Source organism: Bubalus kerabau, chromosome 16 (genome assembly GCF_029407905.1).
Source record: "Bubalus kerabau isolate K-KA32 ecotype Philippines breed swamp buffalo chromosome 16, PCC_UOA_SB_1v2, whole genome shotgun sequence".
NCBI classification, from domain to species: Eukaryota; Metazoa; Chordata; class Mammalia; order Artiodactyla; family Bovidae; genus Bubalus; species Bubalus kerabau.
Window position 1 is genome coordinate 66,855,941 of NC_073639.1, and position 21,007 is coordinate 66,876,947.

Genomic DNA, 21,007 nt, shown 5'->3' on the forward strand with positions numbered 1-21,007 from the left:
TTCATTCAACATATTTGTGTTAAGCACCTGTTACTTGCCAGGCACGATCCCAGAGTTTGAGGATGCTGCAGTGGCAAAATCTTTTGTTTCCCCTGACAGATTATAAGCTGTGTGATGCCTACAAAATAATAATGATGACAATTATTATGTCTTGGTGTCTTGAAAAAAAAATACCGCAGAGTCAGAGGATGAGGAGGGAAAAAGCATTTTAGATAGGAGGTTTGTGCTCGGAACCTGTTGATGCGCACGGACTCCAACGAAGGGAGCGACCCTGGATGCCAGGGTGTCCTTCCACAAACCTTTTTTTTTAATGTGCTTAACTTCACCGCGGTGCTGACCTTAGGAACAAGGTATGCACACAGGAGTGCTGAGCGCATGCTCCCTCTGGCTTCCTCGGCTCCGAGCTTTCAGACTACAATGCGCAGCCTCCGCGGAAAAGGTACCGCCCAATAGGAACTTCCTTTTGAGGTTGTGGTCCCACCCTCCACAGGCAACATTCTATTTCCGCTTCCGGCGCGGCGGAGGACTCAGGTTGAAGATGGCGGCGGCAGCTGGATCTCGGGTTCTTGGGCTGTTGGGTCGTTCCCGGCTGCCGCTGAGTCGGTGTATGTCCAGTGGCGCCCATGGCGAGGAGGGCTCAGGTACTGGGACCGGGGTCGCGGGGCGGGCCTCTGGTCTGCTGAAGAGAAGAGCGGCGGGGTTTTGACCTTGGCTTGAGGACTTGGGGGAGGGAGGTGAGACGCGGGCGGCTCCTCGCCCGGCCTGAGCGGTCGTGCCCCCTCTGCAGCTCGCATGTGGAAGGCCCTCACCTACTTCGTGGCGCTCCCTGGGGTGGGAGTGAGCATGCTGAATGTCTTCCTGAAGTCGCACCACGGAGAGGAGGAGAGACCCGAGTTCGTGGCCTATCCCCATCTCCGCATCAGGTCCAAGGTACCCCCTTGCAGTCTCTTCAAGTGTCTGTTCGCCTTTCCCCAAATGCCCTAGTCCAAGTTCTTAATTCTCTAAAACGGTGGGTGCCGGGCGTGTACAGTTTCTCATTTAATCCTCCCAAACACATTTTTATTTTCTCCGGCCAGGCCTGAGTTTTCTGTTGTAAGGTATACAACAAGTGCCCTTCGGTTTTTTCTGAGTCATCCCACCGTTTAACTTCTGATGCTGTTAACAGTTGTCGGTTGTACAAAACTTGGAGGTTTGTGAAATTACCTTAAGCTGGCAGAGTCGGAAGGCGGTTCACCTCTCTAAAACCTGGGCATCTGACAGCTACTAGCTGCATAACGAAGAGATTGACAGCTTCTAATCTTCACCCCTATGCTAGTTACCACCCCGACTGTGTCATTTTTTGACTCTTGATGTAGATATTTAACTACTATCTCACTTAGCCCAAGTGGAAAATTAAGCTGGATTCTTAAATTCAAAAAGAATTGATGAGTCTCAGCGCCACTGCCACCCTTGTACAATAGAATTAGAAGGCATACATACAGCGAAATGTCTTAACCTCAGTACCATTGACATTTGGGGCTGGATAATTCTTGTTGGGGCAAAGAGCAGTCCTGTGAGGTACAGGATATTAGCAGCATCCTTGATTTCTAACCACTAAGTGGTAGTGGTACCTCCTCTTCAAGATGTCTCCAGATACTGGCCTGTGACTCCACAAGGGCAGAATCATCCTGGGTTGGAAATCACTGCCCTGGAGCAATGTTTTTCAAAAGTACCATGCAGAATAGTTGAGGGTATGTTGCAGTTTCCGATCCAGAGATTTGTTTCAGGTCCAGAAATTCATTGAAGTCAGCATCTCCTCCCCTGTACCCACCTCTAGCATTCTGATATAGGTGATGGGAGGACTGCACTTCCAGAAACACAGCACTGAGGTTTAGTTACAAGGCAGAGGCTTATGAGTAATGGACTTGAGCTTGCCTTTCCTACTGTCCTCTTTACGGGCTCCCCGGAGTTTATAAGAGCTCTCTCACGGGAGCACTGAAACATGGCAGTTAGGTAAAGGAGAAATTTCCATTTTATGTGTTACCTGCTACTTGCTCTGTTTTAAGCAGTTCGTGGCAGTGCTGACTGTTTTCTGGAACTGCCTAATTGCCGTCTTCACTCCACAGCCCTTTCCTTGGGGAGATGGTAACCATACCCTATTCCATAACCCTCATGTGAACCCGCTTCCAACCGGCTATGAAGACGAATAAAGAGAACTTGGACCACTGCCCAGTGGGGACCACAGCACTGGTTTGGACCATTACTCTGCACGCATGGACCAGAAAAGTATATGGGACCTTAAGCTCACCACCTTGTATCCAGTGATGACCATTACACTTGAGGACCATTATACTGATCTTCCATCCCTTTGCTTATAGCAGGAGGAGATGGCTTAAATAAATAATTTAGTCATGACCTGAGAGTTGCATTCTTTGGTTGTTTTTCCCTCAGAAATTAGCGTTAATATTCTCCCCGTTTGTACAGTGACAGTCTGTGCTACTGTTGACAGTGTTTCAGGTCCGGGTCAGGCCTCCCGAAGAACAGTGTAACAGGCCTGGTCTTGGTTTCTCGTGCCTGGGGTGGGTAAAGCAAAGATCTAAATTGAGCTAATTGACAGTCAAAATTGGGTCCTGGCAGACTTTGGATGGCAAAGACACTGGCATTTGCTGGATACTCCCTAAAATCAGACAGTTTTCTCCAAGTTCGCATCTTGGGTCCTCTCTCAGCTCCCTTCAGGCTGGAAGGGTTATAACCTTCTGGAGAAATAAAGGCAGTATGGCAGTATGACACTTCCTGCAGGTAGTACTGGCTTTGTTTCTGGAATTAAAAATTTCCTGTAGCCTTAAGAATTAGGAGAAACAACAGTCAATAATAGTTACAAAATCACCCTTAAAGAGCAATTAAGATTTCCTTTTCAAAATTTAAAACCTTTGAAGTGCCTCAGATAGTTGGTCATTTTATGGGCAGGATAAAGTAAAAATAGCATGAGGAACAATCAGAAAAAAACTTCCCTCAGCAGCAATTACAATAAAATTTGTTTTATTCACCAGGCTCATCCAGACAGTTTTGTGATAAGATTCAAGAGGCTACAAGGTTTTGACCGACTTGCGGCCAGGCTTATTTCAGGGCAGTTATACTTAACTCGTTTGCTGCCTGGCCTCCCTCAGCTGGGTTCCAAATCTTTTATGTATAATGGACCTTAGCTTGCCAAAATATAAATGCAGAATGTACTGCAATGGCATTAAGGACTGGTCACGTTAAATATGAAGTTAATAATTGGTAAAGTGGAAAAGAGATATAGAGTCTAGGCTTTCTGTAAATCAAGTTTCATACTCTGGGCACATAAAAAATTTTCTGGGTTGGGTGCCATTATATAAACATTGAAATCAGTGAGATTTCCATTTGCTATACCATACTACCTAGCTTAGATAAATCTTCATTTTTAAATTATAAAGCATATAAAACTCCCCAACCCCCCCAGTGTACATGAGATGTGTGGGGCTCATAGGATGGAAGTCGTTCCATAAAATGCACTGAGTTCCAGGAACAAATAATGAATATAAACTAAATGTTACAAATTTATTCCATCTTCATGATTTCAGGCATTACAGGGCAGGGTGAGTAAACAAAGCAAGTAAAGTGACCTCTTCACCCCGCCTGCAACTCCCCCCCCCCCCATTTAATCATATGCAGCAGCATTTTGGCATTTTGATGATATACAGGTTGACTTAATTCATTGACTTAAGTTGAAAGCTGGCAGCAGCAAATCTTGGTAATTTAGGATCTTCCTCCATAGCCACTCCAAGGATTTTAATTCCTGAACTACACCAAGTGCTCTGAAATGGTGTTCACTGCAGCATTCATGAAGCTTTCACATCTTAGTATGAAATCTGACACCTCTTGTTAAGGTAGGAAACTGTTGAAAGCGGTCTTCCTCTTGGCTAACCCAGTCCACCAACAATCTTTAACAGTTAAATTACTATATGAAAATAAAACCGTGCTTCCAAGCATTGACTGAAACTGTTGTGCTGGGAGCCCTTTCTAGAGAATTAGCTCCCTGAGAGAAGAGATCTTAACCAGTTGGCTTCCATGAACAAATAACCCCAGGAGAGTGTACGTAATGTCCTTCAAAGAATGGCTCAAGGTCAGGCAACCTTAGTTATCCTGACAAGCTTACTAGAGTTTTTATACAAGATATATTTAAAACTGATCCCAGACCAAGTACTGCAATGATAATCCCAAATAATCCCATTACTAAGAATACTGAGTCCCTGCTGTGATGCCAAAGCCAGAAATCTCAAAGCAAAGAGTGTTGGTTCATCATTTTTTACAAATGAGAGAAAGATATCAAGGAGGAAAGGAAATTCTTCCCTCCTAAATTCATCAAATCATGCTATCTTCAGTTTTAATTGACACGATCCAGAGTCGCAATTTCCCGATTTGAGGAGTCCACTTTCAAGATGACTGTCAAGGTCAAGAAGAACTTTCAGGCTTTTCTTTGCCATGGCCCATGAACTCCAGTCCTTCAATAGGAATCTCCTTCTCCTTTATCGCTTTCTGATGGAAGAAAACATATGATAAAGGGACTACATGAAGCCTGAAGTTGAAACTTTAGAAATATTTTGTATAATATTTTGTACTTTAGGTACAAAAGTAAATCCAACTGTACCATAAGGACTACCAAACATGACAAACCCTAAGTATGATTATGAAGAAATTAAGTGTTAAGACCAGAGAGAGAGATTGGAGAGTTGTAACAAAATTCAGAAGTGCAATTTAAGCAGTATCACCACTCTGTTGTGGTACCTGTTTAGTCACTAAATCATGTCTGACTTTTGTGACCCTGTGTGACCCCTGCCAGGCTCCTCTGTCCACGTGATTTCCCAGGCAAGAGTACTGGAGTGGGTTACCATTTCATTCTCCAGGGGATCTTCCCAACCCAGGAATCGAACCAGCATCTCCTGCATTGCAGGTGAATTCTTGACCACTTAACCACCTGGGAAGCTCCTATTGTGACAGACACAAGTTCAAATCGGTCCCAGGCCTTACTGGTTATATAACTTTGAGCAAGCCTCTCTTTCCAATCTGTCTATGGGACAAAGACAGCAACTCCACCTGGACTTACTGAGGATGTTTTTTAAGTTAACTAATTGGGAATGCCTTGCCCAGGGCTGTTCTTACAAACAGATCTGTTTCACATTCACTGTGCTGGAATAAAGATGTTCTAACTGGCCAAGAGAGAAAAAATAGGCCAGTGAAGGCATTGTGACAACATAAGGGGACCCTCCATGAGGTCTAACAGACCAGAGAGACTTAACACCCCGTCTCTGCCCTCAGCAACAGTGGAAAAGTGCACCACCGCAAAATCCAAGACACTTGATTCTAGTGAACTTTGATTACTCGTTTAACTATTTCTGGGCGTGAGTGTTCCACGCATAAAATACAAATAACTGGGCTCACTTTGCAAGTTGAGGTTCATCACCAAAGGAACCAAAGAATGTAACTGGGCTCCGCAGAAAGTAAGGTGCTGCAAAAAGATTTACCTTTGACATCCGGAGAGATACCAGGCATCCTGGGTGGAGAATGGTAAGGGAGAGAACTCCTGCCACTGATCTCATCGAGGCTTTTCTTCCACCCTGCCCGTCCCAACCCCCTCGAGCCGAGGCCTAGGGCAGAGGCGAGAGGGCCCAGGTCGGAGCTCACCTGAACACACTGCTGGTAGCGCTTGAAGAGGTCGGTGCATGGGTCCCCGGAGCCGTCCCCCTTGAGGAACTTCTCGGCAAACCAGCGATTGAAGCACTGGTCGTACTCGCGCTTCATGTCGGTGCAAGCCTCCCCTACGCTGTTCATGGCGTCGGCATCCGCGGCGGTGGCGGCGCTCTCGGATGTCATCACTTTTAAGCGCGTCGCGCGGCCTTAGGAGAGGAAGCGCTACGGCGGCCGAGACGGAGCGAAATGTGGGCGCGGACCGTGCACCTGGGTCTTCGGGCTGCGGCACGCGGGCGCCGGGGCTTCACCTCCAAGGCGGATCCTCAGGTAGAGGTCCAGGCGGGTGTCGGAGCGGGGCGGAAGGCGGAGCAGGCCCCACCCGTAACCCACACCCTCCGCCTCATTCCTCCCCCCCCCCCCCGCCCCCAGGGAAGTGGCCGGGTCACGGGCGAGCTGATCCAGCACCTGGAGCGGCTATCGCTGGTGGACTTCGGCAGCCAGGAGGCCGTGGCCCGGCTGGAGAAAGCCATCGCCTTCGCCGACCGCCTCCGCGCGGTGAACACCGACGGAGTGGAGCCCATGGAATCAGTCCTGGAGGACAGGTAAGTTCTCGGACGCGGCCCTCGAAGACTTGCCCGCGGCGTCTTCGCTACTAGTAAAAGGCTGGAGCTTAGTCTCTCATTCCACCGAGGGGAAAAAAACATTAGCGACACGCGAGAACTTGCCCACGGCCACCCTGCGGGTGAGCGCTTTCGCTCTTTGCGTCGTTCGTTAAGGATCCTCTCCCTCCCTTTTAAAATCCTCGAGCCCTCCCAGTGTAACTAATAACAAAATCCAAACGTCTGAGCTTTCATTTTCTAGGCCCAACTTTCTAGAGCGCCCCCTACCTCATCACTCCAACCACTTGACTTCCTGCCTGTTTCTGCTACACGCCCGATTCGTGGCTTCTCTAAATTCTCCCTCCAGTCACTACCTCCTTATCCTGGTGGGTTTTCTTCCACTGTTTTTCTTGAATATCTTATTTTTGTTGACTTGTACTATTTCTTGTCATTAGAAAGTGAGCTCACATCTGACTTGCTTACTCCTGGATTCCTGTCTCAAAAATTTTTTAGATATACACGTTTTCTGACCTAATGGTTCCCTGTCTGTGAAATATATCTGTGACAGTGCATCAAGATGTGTGCACGAGCATTCAGGGTATGCAAATCTGTTGATAATACAGAACAACAGAAAAGAAACTGGGAGGGACTGGGGGCAGGAGGAGGAGGGGATGACAGAGGATGAGATGGCTGGATGGCATCACCGACTCGGTGGACGTCAGTTTGAGTGAACTCCGGGAGTTGGTGATGGATAGGGAGGCCTGGAGTGTTGCAGTTCATGGGGTCGCAAAGAGTCGGACACGACCGAGCGACTGAACTGAACTGAAGCGTCCTTCATGGCTAATCTTCATACATTGAAATGGCAGTTAAAAATAATGAAATAACCATATATGCTGATATGGAAAGGTTTCCAGGGTATACTTATTAATAATAAAAAAGGCAAAGTTCAGAATATGGTATATGGTTTCATTGATATTTTATGTGTATATTTTATATACTCTGGTGCATGCATTTTGTTTTGTTCCCTGAAAGGGCATGCAGGAAACTGTTAACCATGGTTAGTGTTAGAGAAGGTGGAAATGCAGAGGGAAATTTTACCTTGGAATGTCTAAGGGGCAGAGTAATAACCCAAGTAGTGAAGTAGTGTAATGCAACCCAGAGGGCTGGGTCTTTGACAAAGCAGCTTGTGTATACTGTACTTAAAGTGTGCAGCCCCTAACCACCTCTACCAGTTATTGCCAAATCTTAATACATTTTTAAAGAAAACACTCTTTTTTGCAAAGCAGACTTGTTTGCCATTTAGGAATGCAGCTTCTTGGGAAGGATAGGTATGCAACTTATAAAGATAAGGGCAATCTACAACCCTGTCCTAGCCTTTTCCTGATGGAATTTTTAAAAATAAATTCCTGGTAGAAGTGGGCGAAAGCTGCCATTAGTCAGTGCCAGTCAGGAGAGCCACACTTATCTGTAACTGTAACCTTCGTGTTGAGTGCTTGCTAGCCTCAGGACTTCCCTGGGGTTCCAGTGGTTAAGACGCTTCACTTCTACTGCCAGGGGTCATGGGTTCAATCCCTGGTCCAGAACTAAGATCCTGCAAGGAGTGTGGGGTGGCCATAAAAAAAGTCATCCCATAAAACTATTCTTTTTCATCTCAGAGCCAGAGACTGACTCACATGGCATCTCTGATTGCAGTCAAATAACTTCAATACTTAAGATGTCCCTCAGGGTCTTGTTTGCCACATTGATTAGCTCTCATTTCAATGTGCATGAAACTAAATGAAAAGGCTTGTAGATGGAGGTAGACTGGTGGCCAGAGAAACAGCTCCTGGCAGCTGATAGCTGGGAAGAGGCAGAAAGAAGCTAAAACAGCAGCAGAACAGTCCCATTGGTCAGCCCCAGGGCCAGCTCTCGAGGTACTTCTTCCATCATGCTGCCACAGTGCTTTCTGTGAAATTTGATGCATTGCCCACAGTTACTGGTTTAAGTGCCTTGTCCATGAACTTTAGAGGGCAGAGATTTTTTTTTTAGAGATTTCTAATTCACAGTTGAAACTGTTCTCAACCAGGGCTTTTCATCTGATTGAGAACACAGCAAGATCAATGGACTCTTTTTCAATTCTTCCAAGAATGGTACATAACTAACAACTAGACCAGATGCATAGAAGTTGTCCTACGTTTCTGGACTAAACTCTTGTAGAACCCCGACTGAGAAAGATGAGGTGAGGTAGACCTTCATAACTGACAGGCACCTGAAGAGCTCCTCTGGTCCTGTTTGGTGTTTTATGCATAATTCCAGGGTCAAGAAAAGTTCAGCAGCTTGCCAAATGAGGGGTCTGCTTGGTGTGCCCTCACAGAGACTCTGGGTTCAGTAGCCTATGATTAAGAAAATAGGGAGGTGTGGATTTATTCTACAAACAACTTCACCTTAAACAGTAATTGGGTAGAAATGTGTGATAGTTAAAGAGGTGAATTTCATCCTTCAGGAAACCTTACTAGGAAACCCAATTACCAAATGAGTGAACCTGGGAAATTTTTTATATTGGTTGCGCTGGGTGTTCATTGAGGTGTGTGCGCTTCGCTTGTTGAGAAGCACGGGTTCTAGAGCATGTGGACTTAGTTGCCCCTTGGCTCAGACCTCTTTAAACATCATCCCAGCAATTCTCTGAACCTTCTTATAAATAAGGTAACTGATACATGGAAAGGATAAGTAACTTGCATACAGGCCATGTGCAGCTCTGGGGTTTGAATTCCACAGTGATTCAGGGGCCCCAGCTCTTAAACATTTTGTTATATTGCCCAACAGAAATATGAACTCCACAAAGTCCAATGGTCACCTTTACAGATGATTTTTACTGTTGTTCTCCAAGTATCCTTAAATGAGTATGAGTGCATATTCCTTATATGGTTTAAAAAAAAAATCTAGTGCATTCCCTTTTTTGGCAAGAAACTTAAAGTCTAGAAAGATCATACTTGTCCAAGGTCACACAGTTAAAACAGTGCCAGTCCTAGAATAGAGTTCAGCTTTGAACTCTTTGTACCATTAATAAGTGTTTATCCTGTCTCATTCAGGGCTGGGTGCCCCAAAGAAACAGAACCAATCCTTTCCTAAAAGAAACTTATGATTACACCTTGGCCTTTCTATACAGCCTCTACAGATGTTCATGTCCCATCCTTGCCCTACTACGTTTAGCCCTCAATTTGTGTCTGGTTCAAAGCAGAAAGCTTGGCTGCTATCCTGTTAGTGACTGAGCATACTGCTTACTTTTCAGCCCAAGTATCTGGAAGCCATCTCAAACCTCTTGTCATGCACTTTCAAACCTTAAAACAGTAGTAAAGCCCCACAGATGTGTTCAACTCCTGTTTGGTTTCACTAGTCTCCCATCTGGATAGTTTAATGAAGCCACCAAGCCCGGACAACAGTACAAGATTCTTGGGCTACGTTTGTGGTACATCTTGCAAGGGAAGGTACTTTTACATCCAAAGGTGGCTGTGATGAAGAAAGCACTCATCCTAGGGATACCAGAACCAGGCTCAGATCCCAATCCTGTCCCTTAGCAGCTTAAGTCACTTATAACCACTGTTGAGAAAGTTTCTGTACCTTACTCATCTCCCATCCCCATCGTCCCCCACCCCCACCCCCGAAATCCAGCTCTTTCTTGATCATGATTAAGGGGTAACATCACCTGTTCTGAGGACCACAGGCTGGGTGGGGTCCCCTTATCAATTTCCTTGGCAAGCATCGCTTACCTCGTTAGACTTAATACACTGTATTTTAACTGCCTTTTTACTATCTCCACCAAAAGCACCTTACCCATAGTAATCATCAAAAATATTTATTAAAACTTGTCAATATTGAGGAACAATTATTAATACCACTTATCTCACAAGGTTGCTAGGGAAATCAATAAATGGTAGGCCATTATTTGGTCTTCCATCTTTGAGCAGTGACTCTTAACTCGAGAATATGCTGCTGTCTTCTCCTCCCACCCTTGACCTTTTCCACCCATGCCCTTGAAGCTATGTTCTGAGAAGCTAACCTTAAGCTTCTGGTTTTGTAGATGTCTGTACTTGAGATCCGACAATGTGGTAGAAGGCAGTTGTGCTGAAGAACTACTACAAAACTCCCACCGAGTTGTGGAAGAGTATTTTGTGGCTCCGCCAGGTACGTGCTGCCCAAAATGGCTTAACAGACTGTGCCACAGTAAACATGAGAGTGCTGTAGGAATTGTGAGACCCAGATCTGCTCTGTGAAAGCACTCTGACCAAGTATAAAGTGGCAGTGGTGATTGTCCAAGGGTTCGGACTTCTAGTTGTAAGTTAAATAGTCCTGGGGATGTGTGATGTACAGCATGGTGACTAGTTAACAATGGTGTATCGTATACTTGAAAGTTGCTAGAGTAGATTGATCTTTAAAAAGTTCTCACGAGAAGAAACCTTAACTAAGTGAGACAATGGATATTAGCTAATCCTGCTATGGGAATCAATTTGTGGTATATACATATATCAAATCATTGTGTTGCACATCTTAAACTTATACAACTATATGTCCGTTATCTCAGTAAAACTGGGAATAACAAAAACACAGTATGTATAGGTGGCAAGGTGGCAGAAGATTCTGGAAGTCACATTAACCTCTAGGGATCAGTTGGTAACAGGAATGAGGAAAACAAAAACAGGACTGGGGTGGGGAGGGCTGTGCCGAGTGGCAGATCTGGAGCTCTGCCTTAAAGGGACAGCTGGCATGTGCTACTTCTCTTGTTCAGGGCCAGGCAGGAATGGGATGCCCAGAGAACCTGGACATCTGGCATTCTGTGTGCTGGTTCCCAAATTTTAACTGTTAATCAAAGACTTTAAAAAAGTAAAATACCGTGAAAGTAAAAAACATACCTGCAAGCCAGATGCATCCTGTGAGTCATCAGTTTGCAACCCCTAGTGTGGAAATTTGCATCTTTAAACCTCACTGTAACTATTTTAAAACTTTGGGCCAATAATAACACCCAGAACTTTGGGTGTTAATCTTTGATAGTTGTTTCTGTTTGAGCAGACATAGCCATTGATCACATACGCTGTTTCTCACACAGGACCTTGTGTCAGGTTTTGCTTCTTGGGAAAAATTGAGTTCACATAGTCTCTCCTTCCTCTCCTATATATATACAAATGTCTAATTAACCTGTCTCTGCTGCTTATTTAAGTGTGCATTAATTAGGCCTCACTTATAACTGTGGTTCTTTCAGATACTCAGAAAAACAGGGTAATAGCTACACTTACTTCCATTGCTTATTTTTCATGGAAAATCAGTTAGCTCAGTTATTTTCATGGCCAATCGGTTAGCTCAAATTTCCTTTTTATTCTTTTCAAACAGGTAATATCTCTTGGTCAAAGCTGGATGAAAAACAGCCCTTCTCACATCGCTGAGTAGCTATTCTGGGAAGGGGCGTTCTATGAACACATGGAAGTGCAGCAACTATTTTGCAACAGCTATTTTGTTATTATGAACACTAACGTACCACTTCCTTCAGTCACCTGAAAAAAGTGATGGCTAAGTATCTTTTAGTAACTAATTCTTCTGAAGATAGAACTGGGAAAGATCGCCAAAATAAGGCAGAGTCCCTGATACCAACAGGAAGTGGAAGGTACGGCTGATTTCCAAGGAAATGGATCAAGTATATTCATAGATACTCATAGACCAGTGTGGAAGACTTTATCCCTCCCTAAAAGACTGTCTACCAAACTGCACTTAAGTGAATCTTTCTATTTATGTAATTGTTACAGACCTTGCATCCAATCACTTCGTGACCACCTTTTCAGTTGCTGTTTCCGTCAACCTGAGCAGCCTTTTATCTTTACTAAACATACTTAAATTTGTTCTTGGGTACCCCCTGTGTTTTCAAGCTGAGTGCTGACTTTCTGCTATGGTTAAAGGTGCCCCGGGGAGGCAGTTTGGGGAGGTGATGGGTGTTTATGACCTTCACGGTTGTCATTTCATGTGTGCATAACTTCACTCCAAACTCACTGAGTTGTATCAGTTCAGTTCAGTTGCTCAGTCGTGTCTGACTCTTTGCGACCCCATGAATTGCAGCACGCCAGGCCTCCCTGTCCATCACCAACTCCCGGAGTTCACCCAGACTCACGTCCATCGAGTCAGTGATGCCATCCAGCCATCTCATCCTCTGTCGTCCCCTTCTCCTCCTGCCCCATAGTTCAATGTAAAAAGTACAGCTTTTATGGGTTGACTATATTTCAATAAAGTGGTTTAAAAAAATACCCTATGACAGTGTAGCCCCCTTACCCTGACTCCCTGCCCCATGATTACTGAACTAAGCAGAATCCAAGACAGTGGGAGGTTTTGGTTTTGGGGTTTGTCTTTTTTTATAGCTTAGATACCAAGGACAAATATGAGACAAATTTAGGAGCGAAAGTGACAGAACCAAAACTTAAATGAGTTTTTTCCCCTGACCAACTTGCTAAAGTTGGTTTTAGTTAAGAATTTCCCAGTGATCTTTATGCTGGCACCCACTTTTAAAAGCCTGTTTTTAGCCTTCTCATTCCCTTCCCCTATCTGCAATGCTCCCCTTTTCATTAAAGCAGCTTAGTTTATATGGTTGGCCTTGAATTATAAGAAAACCCTGAAACTTCCCTCGGATGTGATGTTCTCAGACCATCGTCAGAGCAACTAACTTTATCCCCAAATAAGTAATCCACTCCTGCTCCTTACCAATTGGGCACAAGTTGCCACTGCAACTCAATGTTGTTGTTTTTTTTTTAAACATATGAGTGTGCCTCTTGGTGAACTCTATGAACACAATCAAAGACAACTACACCTGTCAGTTATTAAACGTTTAAAATATATTTCTAAACAGAATGGGCCGACTCAGTCACAGTAACTGCTGATCTCCATAGAAGAGCAACCCACAAGGATACAGCACTGATTTTTTTCCCATCATCGGGGTGAAAAATATACAACTCGTTTCTGAACCAAAACCACAATTTCTGCAGTTAAAAATGTTTCACTGCTAATATGGCCCTGGTAGAAATTATGTAGTTTTATTTCCTTAAAAAAAAAAAAAAAAATTAAAAAAATCTCCTAAGACACTAAATCATCAATCTGGAATGTAGATTCTGAGCACAAAGCAGCTCAGTTCACCTAAAAAATAAAGACAAAATTCCCACCACCTGTCTCAGTAGGGTCTGAAAGGAGAGAAGTAGTGTGGGGAACCCCTGCTTTGGTATGGAGAGTCACGGCCCCTCGACCCAGACCGAGACCGTGAATAGCCATAGCTGGTGCTTCTCTCTGGATAAACTCGGATGTAGGATGTTTCACCCTGAAAAGCAAACAAAAAAGTCAAGGAAAAAATAAGACCTAGAAGAATAAAGCACACCAACACCTAACATGGCCGCCTAACAATAATGTAGTGTTGAGCACCGTTTGGCACAATAGTGCCACAGGTTAGGTATTCTTGCTCAAGGTAACACAAATAATAAATGGCAACTCGATTATGTGGTAAATAACTCAAATACTGGCTACTACTGTTAACAAACCTAAGTTACTACCACTGACCCCCATAATCTAAGAACTGGAAAGGCTCTCAGAGGTCAGATATATGGTTCAACCCCCTGCCACCTCTTCTGGTGGGTACCTACGTTAGAAGCTGACCAGTACTCAGCACCTCCCAGGTGTCAGGACCTGGGCAAGATGCTTCATAATTCAGCTTCCTGTCAAGTCTTATAAGATAATGCTATTATTGGGAACTATTTGCATATACAGGAACCAGGGTTTGAAGGTGCTCAGCTAAGACTGTAATAAGCAGCAGAGGAGTTGTGTTCAGACAGGCCTATCCCCAGGCTTTTCACCCTCAGCTAGCATTCTCAGATTTAAAGATGCTAAGATGAAAGAAGCCAGATGCTTGTTCCCCTCGGTGAACTCAATAATTTGATTTACCCTAACCAAGGCCCCGCTCTGTGTAACTGAGGACCAGGTGCTGTTTTGTTTCTGCTCCAAATTCAAGTCCTAGAGAATAGTCTGAGCAACAACACTGTTAAGGCGTGCAGCCTTCAAGCCATAGTTAGCAAAGTGAATCCTTAGAGAAAGAAATGGGCCTTGAAATTGATGTTTCCAGACATCCCTAAACCCCATAGCAAGCCAGGACAGTGTAACCAGGACAAAAACGTCCAATGGGTGGTCTGGTCTCCGTGGTATCAAAAGAATAGCTAACATGAGAATCAGACTGAGGTCCAAAACAGCAGCCACCTACTTGAAGGGAAGAACATGGAAAGCTAAGTCCCCAGGGTGAGATGATGAACAAGAAAACCTGAGCCAAGGGCTCTGGTTTCAAAGAGGCTTCTGCACCACTTTGGGAAAGGCAAAGTGAAGTGACAACCAGCCCCAACAGCAGTACCCAAGAGGGTAAGGTGATAAGGTTGGCTTGCAGAGCCCAGACCAAAGCCCAAGAAGGGACAGCCATAATAGTTAGGTTCATGGAGGGACACTGTGGTTTAAGTCAGTTACCACATGACAGACTGGGTATTCTCTCTGTGTTAAAAATATTATGGCTACAGACTTCTCTCTGCTATGACCCTGCATTGCTGGGACATAAGGAATTCCTTGGCTTTGTCCACTTAAGACAGATCTTTAATGGTATTATAAGGTCACTGAATGGCAAACACATGGCCTGCTGCTACTTCTGCCAGGTCAGCTTCAGGTGGAGTGGTCTGGCAATGAGCTCCTCGACAGCAGGTGGGGACTCACCTCATGAGAGCGGAATTTGGTTTCATCCAGTTTACGCAGGGCATATTCCATGTCTTCTTTTCTGAGATACTCAACCATCCCCATTCCATCTTTCTGCACATCTGCGTAACAGACGTCCCCAGCTTCTCGCATGTGATCCTTCAGGTCCTGCCAGCTGCCTGATGGAGGAAGTCCTAGGCACACAGAACACAAAAGAAGAGGCCACATCCTTCATCCATGTTAAGAGCCCCAAGACCTAGGGTCCTTTCCCCATCAGTCACTACTTTTAAATCCTAATGGTCCCCAAATCACAGATTTTGACAAGGGACACAAAACCAAAGAAGAACACTGAAGTATGGGTGATAAACCACCGTGAGAAGCTGGTCTAGGCTACTCTCCCAGAGACTAAGCCTTTCTTGACATAGCAAGAAGTCTATCCCATTACAGATTTAGTATCTCTAAGAATTAAAGCATCTCTTTCTCTGTCCTTCACAATTAATAACAAAATCCCAAGACTGAGTTCTAAATTTTTCCATTATGAAATTTTATCGGTACCAATTATTTATTGTCTGACGCAGGACATGGGAATTTTGAAACCATCCAATAAAATAACCAAGATGTAGATGAAGTAACACAAGAAAAACCTAAAGTTTGTTTTCTTGTAGGTGGGAATGACTGACAAACTAGACAAAATACCTCTTAAAAGATCACCAACACTCTTCAATACAGTAGGGGAAAAGGTAAGACTCAGACGCTAAAACTAGTCGGGAGTCATACAACCCTACCTGATGTCATGAAAGGGAAATGTGCTCCTGCTCTCAAAGGCTGTGTTTACCGCTCACAGCTCAGGACTGCAGCCATTTCCTAATAGTTTTCTAAGCAGGATTTCAGAGCAGCATGGAGAGAAAAAAAGATATGTATGACATCCTGAAGGAGGGAATAGAGTTCTGGGGTTAAACACTTACAAAGGGACACAGGCAGATACTGACAGTATCCCTCTTCAGCACCATGGGAGTCGCTGCAACTGTGTGACATTCACATCTCAGGTGCCAGATTCCTCAATATACCTCACTCTGCCAGGGGCCTAAAACACCCCTACAACATGCAGAAGGCCCCAGTTTTTTACCAGTGTGTTAGTATTTCCAAAAAATGCATAAACCTCTGAGCTTAGCATCTCATCACTTGTCAACACTAGACATTTTGTTCTGTCCTTCGCAATACGATCCCTAAGACTCCAAGTTGTTTGGTTTCTTTTTTCCATAATTCCAAAACCATCACAAAATCTGGCCTATTTTAGGATTCAAGGCTAGGTATAATTTGTTCAAATCTGGCTTCTAGAATGTCTTTCTAACAAGTCAGATGCCAAGGTACATTTCCAGAAGAAAATGTCTTTAGAATTCTGGCTGAAGAGGTTTGGGCATCATCTTCTCCTTCAATACTAGAAAAGTCCTTTTTTATAAGAAGCAAGTTTCTGTTCTATCAAGGCTGCACTATCAGTGAAATTTCATTGGCAAGGTACCTGCCTCACTGGCAAGGCTTCAGACTGTCACTGTGCATGAGAAGAAAAGCCCACAAATCCTAAGCGCTGAGAAACAACAGCTAACATTTCTTAGAGGCCAGACTCTGTGCTAAGTATTTCACATGCATCATCCCATTGAGTTTGAAAGGAACATACCTGAAACAAGAACTCGGAAATCAGATCTTCTTGTAGGAGGCCCACTCCTCCCACCGCGGGGCCACCCACCCCGACCTCCGTAAGTCCTGGGGAACTCCACACGAAGCCGACACTGGCCATAATCATAACCGTTCCTTCCGTAAATTGCATCCTCAGCATCTCTGCAGAGAAAAGTCTGGAGTTAGTGTTGCTCAGGAGGACCAACTAATTTCCCTGTGAGGGGCATGAGTAACAAGTATGAAAAAAACACCTGAAGTGAGAAAAAAGCAAAAGAAGAAAACTCAGGAATGTGATGTACTACTGCTTTGGTTTGAAGACCTTTCATGACACTGCAATTAAACTTTACAGCTGTCACACACAGGGTTTTCTAGGTGTGAATGATAATAAACAGGTAAGAGAATTCAGAAAACTGTTGGCAGATGATTGATTTTGCCATAGAACAGTGTTTCTTTGACCTTGGGGAGCTGTTTCTCAAAATGCACACCACACACTAGTCCTTTAATATTCTTCCTCAAGGCCTAGTACATTCAGGTCTACAGAAGGAAAAACTCGTTTAAAAATAGGGAAAGCTCAAATGAATATTAGTGTTTTGTAAGAAATATGGAATTCCCTCAAGTGCACCTTTTCAGCATGGCTTCGAGGACTAAGTTGTCAAAACCACTCTCTGGGTACAGTTTTGCCAAAAGAGAGAAATATTCAATAGAGTAATACTTTAAAAGTCTTTCTTGGGTTCTAGGAGAGTGAGGAACACCAAGATGGCTCTCCATGATTTGACAGGAAAGAGAATGCCCTGAGGCATGGGGGACAAACAGCTGAAGACACACTAAGGAAAGAATCATTCAGATGTCAGAGTCCACAATCGCTTATGAAGATTCTAGCCCCAGGATCAAAAGCAAGGAGGACCAAATCCAGTTCAACCCTGGCTATATGCAGAATACACTGGGAGAGAGGCGGTACTGCTCGGGTTTAACGTTGTGAATGAAACCTGACCTCAGTTCAAATCATTCTGCTACTTACTAGTCGTTGTCTCTGGGTAAGTATGCGATCAGGACTTTACATCTAAGTGTAAAATGCCAGTTTTGAAAGGATTAAATAAGATAACTATGTGTGCAGTGCTTTGCTTGAAACTTGGCACTAGTGTATCAAAAATATAGCTTTTCCATTATGAAAGGAAGGAGGGGGGAAAAGACAATGTAGCACATCACACGGTAAGTTTGTGTTCAAAAGGGCGAACAGGGAATTCAAATCCTACCTTCCCTGGTAGCCCTCCCTTTTATCGACTCTATCCTCAGTTTACTTAGATGTCAAAAGTAACAGAGCCTACCTTGTAGGCTTTTGAAAATGCTTAGTAATATATAGTACAGTACCTGACAAATAGCAACTGTTAAAAAAAAACAAACACCAGTACTGTTAATAATTCTTAGAGGTGCAACCTTTTCCAGTTTAGGTGTGGAAATGCCTAGTAGGAACGATTTCTGTCAGAATCTTCATCCATCAAAGCCTCAGGCTGCGTCCTGCCTCCCCATCCTCAGACGCTCCCCTTGTTTCGCATCACCCGCCCCCATCCCCCAAGATGGGCAAGACATCCCACGGGCAGTCCCCGTAGCGAAGCCCGCAGGGCGCAGACTAGGCAAAGCGCTCCCCGAGCCAATGCTGGAAACCAGAGAGCAAGCTCCGATTCACCCCAAGAGTAGTAGCCAGCACAGTGCGGTGGCTTCTAAGAACCAACAATCGCAGTTTTGAACGTTCCCAGGCCTTTTCTGGGAGACAAGGGCCGACACTCTGCAAAATTACAAAGACACCTTCGAGCCCGTTTCGGATCGAGCGCGTCCAAACCCTCGGAGACCTTTCGGAGACCTTTACCATCTAGCGGTGCCTCCCCTTATTAGGGAAGGAAGAGTGAAATCCGAGACCCCATCAGACTATTTTATAAGTCTCCCCAAATCCCTGATGCTTTTATCAGAGCAAGGCTCTCGCCCCTGCGGGGCGGGGCGCGCGTGGATGGAAATCGGTCCATCCAAGAGCCAGCCCGCTTTCGGCCCTGCAAAGGCATCCATATCGCCCCGCACTGTGCGCCCCCACAACGGCGAGTTCCAGCGGAGGGGAGGGGAGGGTAGAGAGGACAACCGGTCTCCTCACTCCTCACCGAGTCCTTCCCGGGCCGCCTCAGGGGCCAAGCTTCCCAAGCTCTGGGCCGCTTCCCGCTAAGGGTGCCTGGGTACCAGCCCCCGAGGCTGATCCGGGCGGGCTTGAGCCCTTCTCAGACCCGGCTTTTGTGTTTTCAAGTCAAAAAAATAATAATAGAGGAAGTGACGGAGTAAAGGACTGCCTGGAGCCCCGCGGTGAGAGGAGGCCTCAGCCTCCACCCGGGGGCGCCCTGAGGGGTCTGCGGCGAGAGGGGGAGGGGAGGCCCTGGAAGCGAAGGGAGAGAAAGGGAAGGCGGGGGCCCGGGGCCTCAGGCTGACTGACGGGCGGGCGGGTGGGCGGCGCGGGGCCCTCACCGGGGGTCCTCGAAGCGCACGAAGGCGAAGGGCACGAGGCCGTGCCGATTCTTGAGCTCGATCTCGCTGATGCGGCCGTACTTGTAGAACAGGTCCTCCAGATCCTTCTCGCGCACGTCGCTCGGAAGGTTCCCCACGTAGATGCGCCCGTCGCCCTCGCCGCCGCGCTCGTCCGCCCAGCCCGACATCCGCACCGCCCGACGCCGCGGGCCCGCCGCAGCCCACGTCGCCGCCGCCGCCGCCTCAGCCGGTGATCCCCCCACAGTGTCCCCGCGGGCTCGGAGGCGCTCAGCCGCACAGCATTGTGGGAACGAGAGCGGAAGCGGAGGGGTCGGGAGGAGGCAAAAAGGAATCCTCTTAAAGGGGACGCGGCTGCGACGACTGCGCGTGCGCCTGCGCCTCCTGTAGGCGCCCAGGGGACCCAGGGAGGGACGACGGAGGGAGGTTCTAGAGTCCGGCGATTTGGAGTCAATTCCTGAGGGCAGGTCACACTCCCCAGCTGTGTCGACTTGGGCAAGTGACTCAGGCTCGCGGGGCCTCGATTTTCTCGCTCTGTAGCGCTGCCTATCTCACAAGCTTTTGTGAGCATTTGCTGAGGTAGACGCGGGTGTAGCGCCCAGGGTGGGTCCCCCGGGCAGTCACTCCGTGTGCGGGGCGCCGGAGGGAAGGAGTCGGCTGGGGCCTCAGGCTGATCCCACAGCGGCCTGGAGGAGGCCCGACCGCTAGATTGAGCGGGGCCGTCGCGGCCCCCTGCCCCAGATCTGTAGCCCCCTGGTCTCCGTCCCTGTTTTACAATCGCTTAGAACTAAGAGTGTAAGGTGGACTAAAATGAGTGCAAAGAGGCCTGAGCTGGCCTCCGTAGCTTGGACGTGAAGTTTGTCGGAGACCAAGAAGAAGTAAAAGAATCAGAACTGGGAATTCCCTTTCGCGCGCTTCCACTGCAGGGTCACGGGTTCAATCCCTGGACTGGTAACTAAGATCCTGCGAGCCGCGCGGTGCGGCCAAAAAAGGAGGGGGTGGGGGAATCATAACTATAGCGACTGTCATTATACGGTGCGACTTGTGCTTTTAATACTCACACAATTTGGAGGGATTACAATATTTAAAAAGGGGCGAAAACGGAGGTATAGTGGGTCAGGATTAAAACCCAAGCCATACTTCAGCCTATGCACCTAGTCCTTCAGAAGTTGGGGAACTCAGATTCTCATCTTGGAACGTTTCCACACTTATGTTCCGTAGTGCCGAGCATTGAACCTGGGGACGTTACAAGAATGAGTCTTGATCAAAAAAGGTTTTTCATGTTAAAAATGAAACCTCTGGGGGATTTGCTGGAGGTCCAGCGATTAGGATGCCCCGCTTCCTAATCCCGCTGGGATCTGGGTTCTGTCCCTGGTCCCTGGTCAGGGAACTGAGATCCTTCAAGCTGCCTGGATTGATGGATGAGTAAATATATGAGAAAGCAAACGCAGTAGAATGTTAACTGTAGAATCTAGATGGTGGACGTGTTCAGTGTGTTCACTGTACCATTCTTTCAACGTTTCTCTGTATTTAAAAACTTTCATAATGTTGCATGGAGTTATGAAACAAAAGCAAGCTCCATTAATGCATAGCAATAGAGAGAGAATAAAACCAAACCTTTAGCTCGAATGTAGCTGATTGGTAGTTATACCACCTCTGAATCTTTTACAATCAAAAAAATCAAACATCCACATATAACTACTGAGTGTATAGCTTTTTGAAAGTCAGTTGATGGTATATATTAAGTTTTGATCATATACCTCTTGACCCAGTAATTCCACCTGTAGGATTTTATCACAAGA

General features: G+C 45.9%; 4 protein-coding genes across 6 annotated transcripts; 2 read left to right on the forward strand and 2 right to left on the reverse strand.

Annotated features, from left to right (window-relative positions):
* The first annotated feature begins 481 nt into the window (after nucleotides 1–481).
* Nucleotides 482–2,399, forward strand: LOC129630192 (cytochrome c oxidase subunit 6A1, mitochondrial). The gene is made up of 3 exons (XM_055550625.1): nucleotides 482–641; nucleotides 788–930; nucleotides 2,106–2,399. The coding sequence occupies exons 1-3, from the start codon at nucleotides 539–541 to the stop codon at nucleotides 2,187–2,189; spliced, it is 330 nt and encodes a 109-aa protein (XP_055406600.1). The 5' UTR covers nucleotides 482–538; the 3' UTR covers nucleotides 2,190–2,399.
* Nucleotides 2,400–4,289: 1,890 nt separating this feature from the next.
* TRIAP1 (TP53 regulated inhibitor of apoptosis 1) lies at nucleotides 4,290–5,871 on the reverse strand. The gene is made up of 2 exons (XM_055550628.1): nucleotides 5,683–5,871; nucleotides 4,290–4,536 (listed from the first exon to the last, which is right to left on the reverse strand). The coding sequence occupies exons 1-2, from the start codon at nucleotides 5,869–5,871 to the stop codon at nucleotides 4,453–4,455; spliced, it is 273 nt and encodes a 90-aa protein (XP_055406603.1). The 3' UTR covers nucleotides 4,290–4,452.
* A 13-nt stretch (nucleotides 5,872–5,884) lies between these two features.
* On the forward strand, nucleotides 5,885–12,803 carry GATC (glutamyl-tRNA amidotransferase subunit C). 3 transcript variants are annotated; one of them, XR_008703589.1, is made up of 5 exons: nucleotides 5,885–6,015; nucleotides 6,118–6,290; nucleotides 10,345–10,448; nucleotides 11,649–11,919; nucleotides 12,366–12,803. XR_008703589.1 is itself a non-coding variant. In XM_055550626.1 (4 exons), the coding sequence occupies exons 1-4, from the start codon at nucleotides 5,935–5,937 to the stop codon at nucleotides 12,494–12,496; spliced, it is 489 nt and encodes a 162-aa protein (XP_055406601.1). In that variant the 5' UTR covers nucleotides 5,885–5,934; the 3' UTR covers nucleotides 12,497–12,803. The 3 variants fall into 3 exon arrangements, 2 of the variants coding, with proteins under 2 accessions (XP_055406601.1, XP_055406602.1); XM_055550626.1 differs by lacking the exon at nucleotides 11,649–11,919; XM_055550627.1 differs by having other exon boundaries at nucleotides 11,649–12,550.
* A 307-nt stretch (nucleotides 12,804–13,110) lies between these two features.
* Nucleotides 13,111–19,491, reverse strand: SRSF9 (serine and arginine rich splicing factor 9). Its single transcript, XM_055550624.1, has 4 exons — nucleotides 19,188–19,491; nucleotides 16,687–16,847; nucleotides 15,033–15,205; nucleotides 13,111–13,608 (listed from the first exon to the last, which is right to left on the reverse strand). Exons 1-4 carry the CDS (start codon nucleotides 19,373–19,375, stop codon nucleotides 13,465–13,467), a joined length of 666 nt encoding a protein of 221 aa, XP_055406599.1. The 5' UTR covers nucleotides 19,376–19,491; the 3' UTR covers nucleotides 13,111–13,464.
* Nucleotides 19,492–21,007: the final 1,516 nt, after the last annotated feature.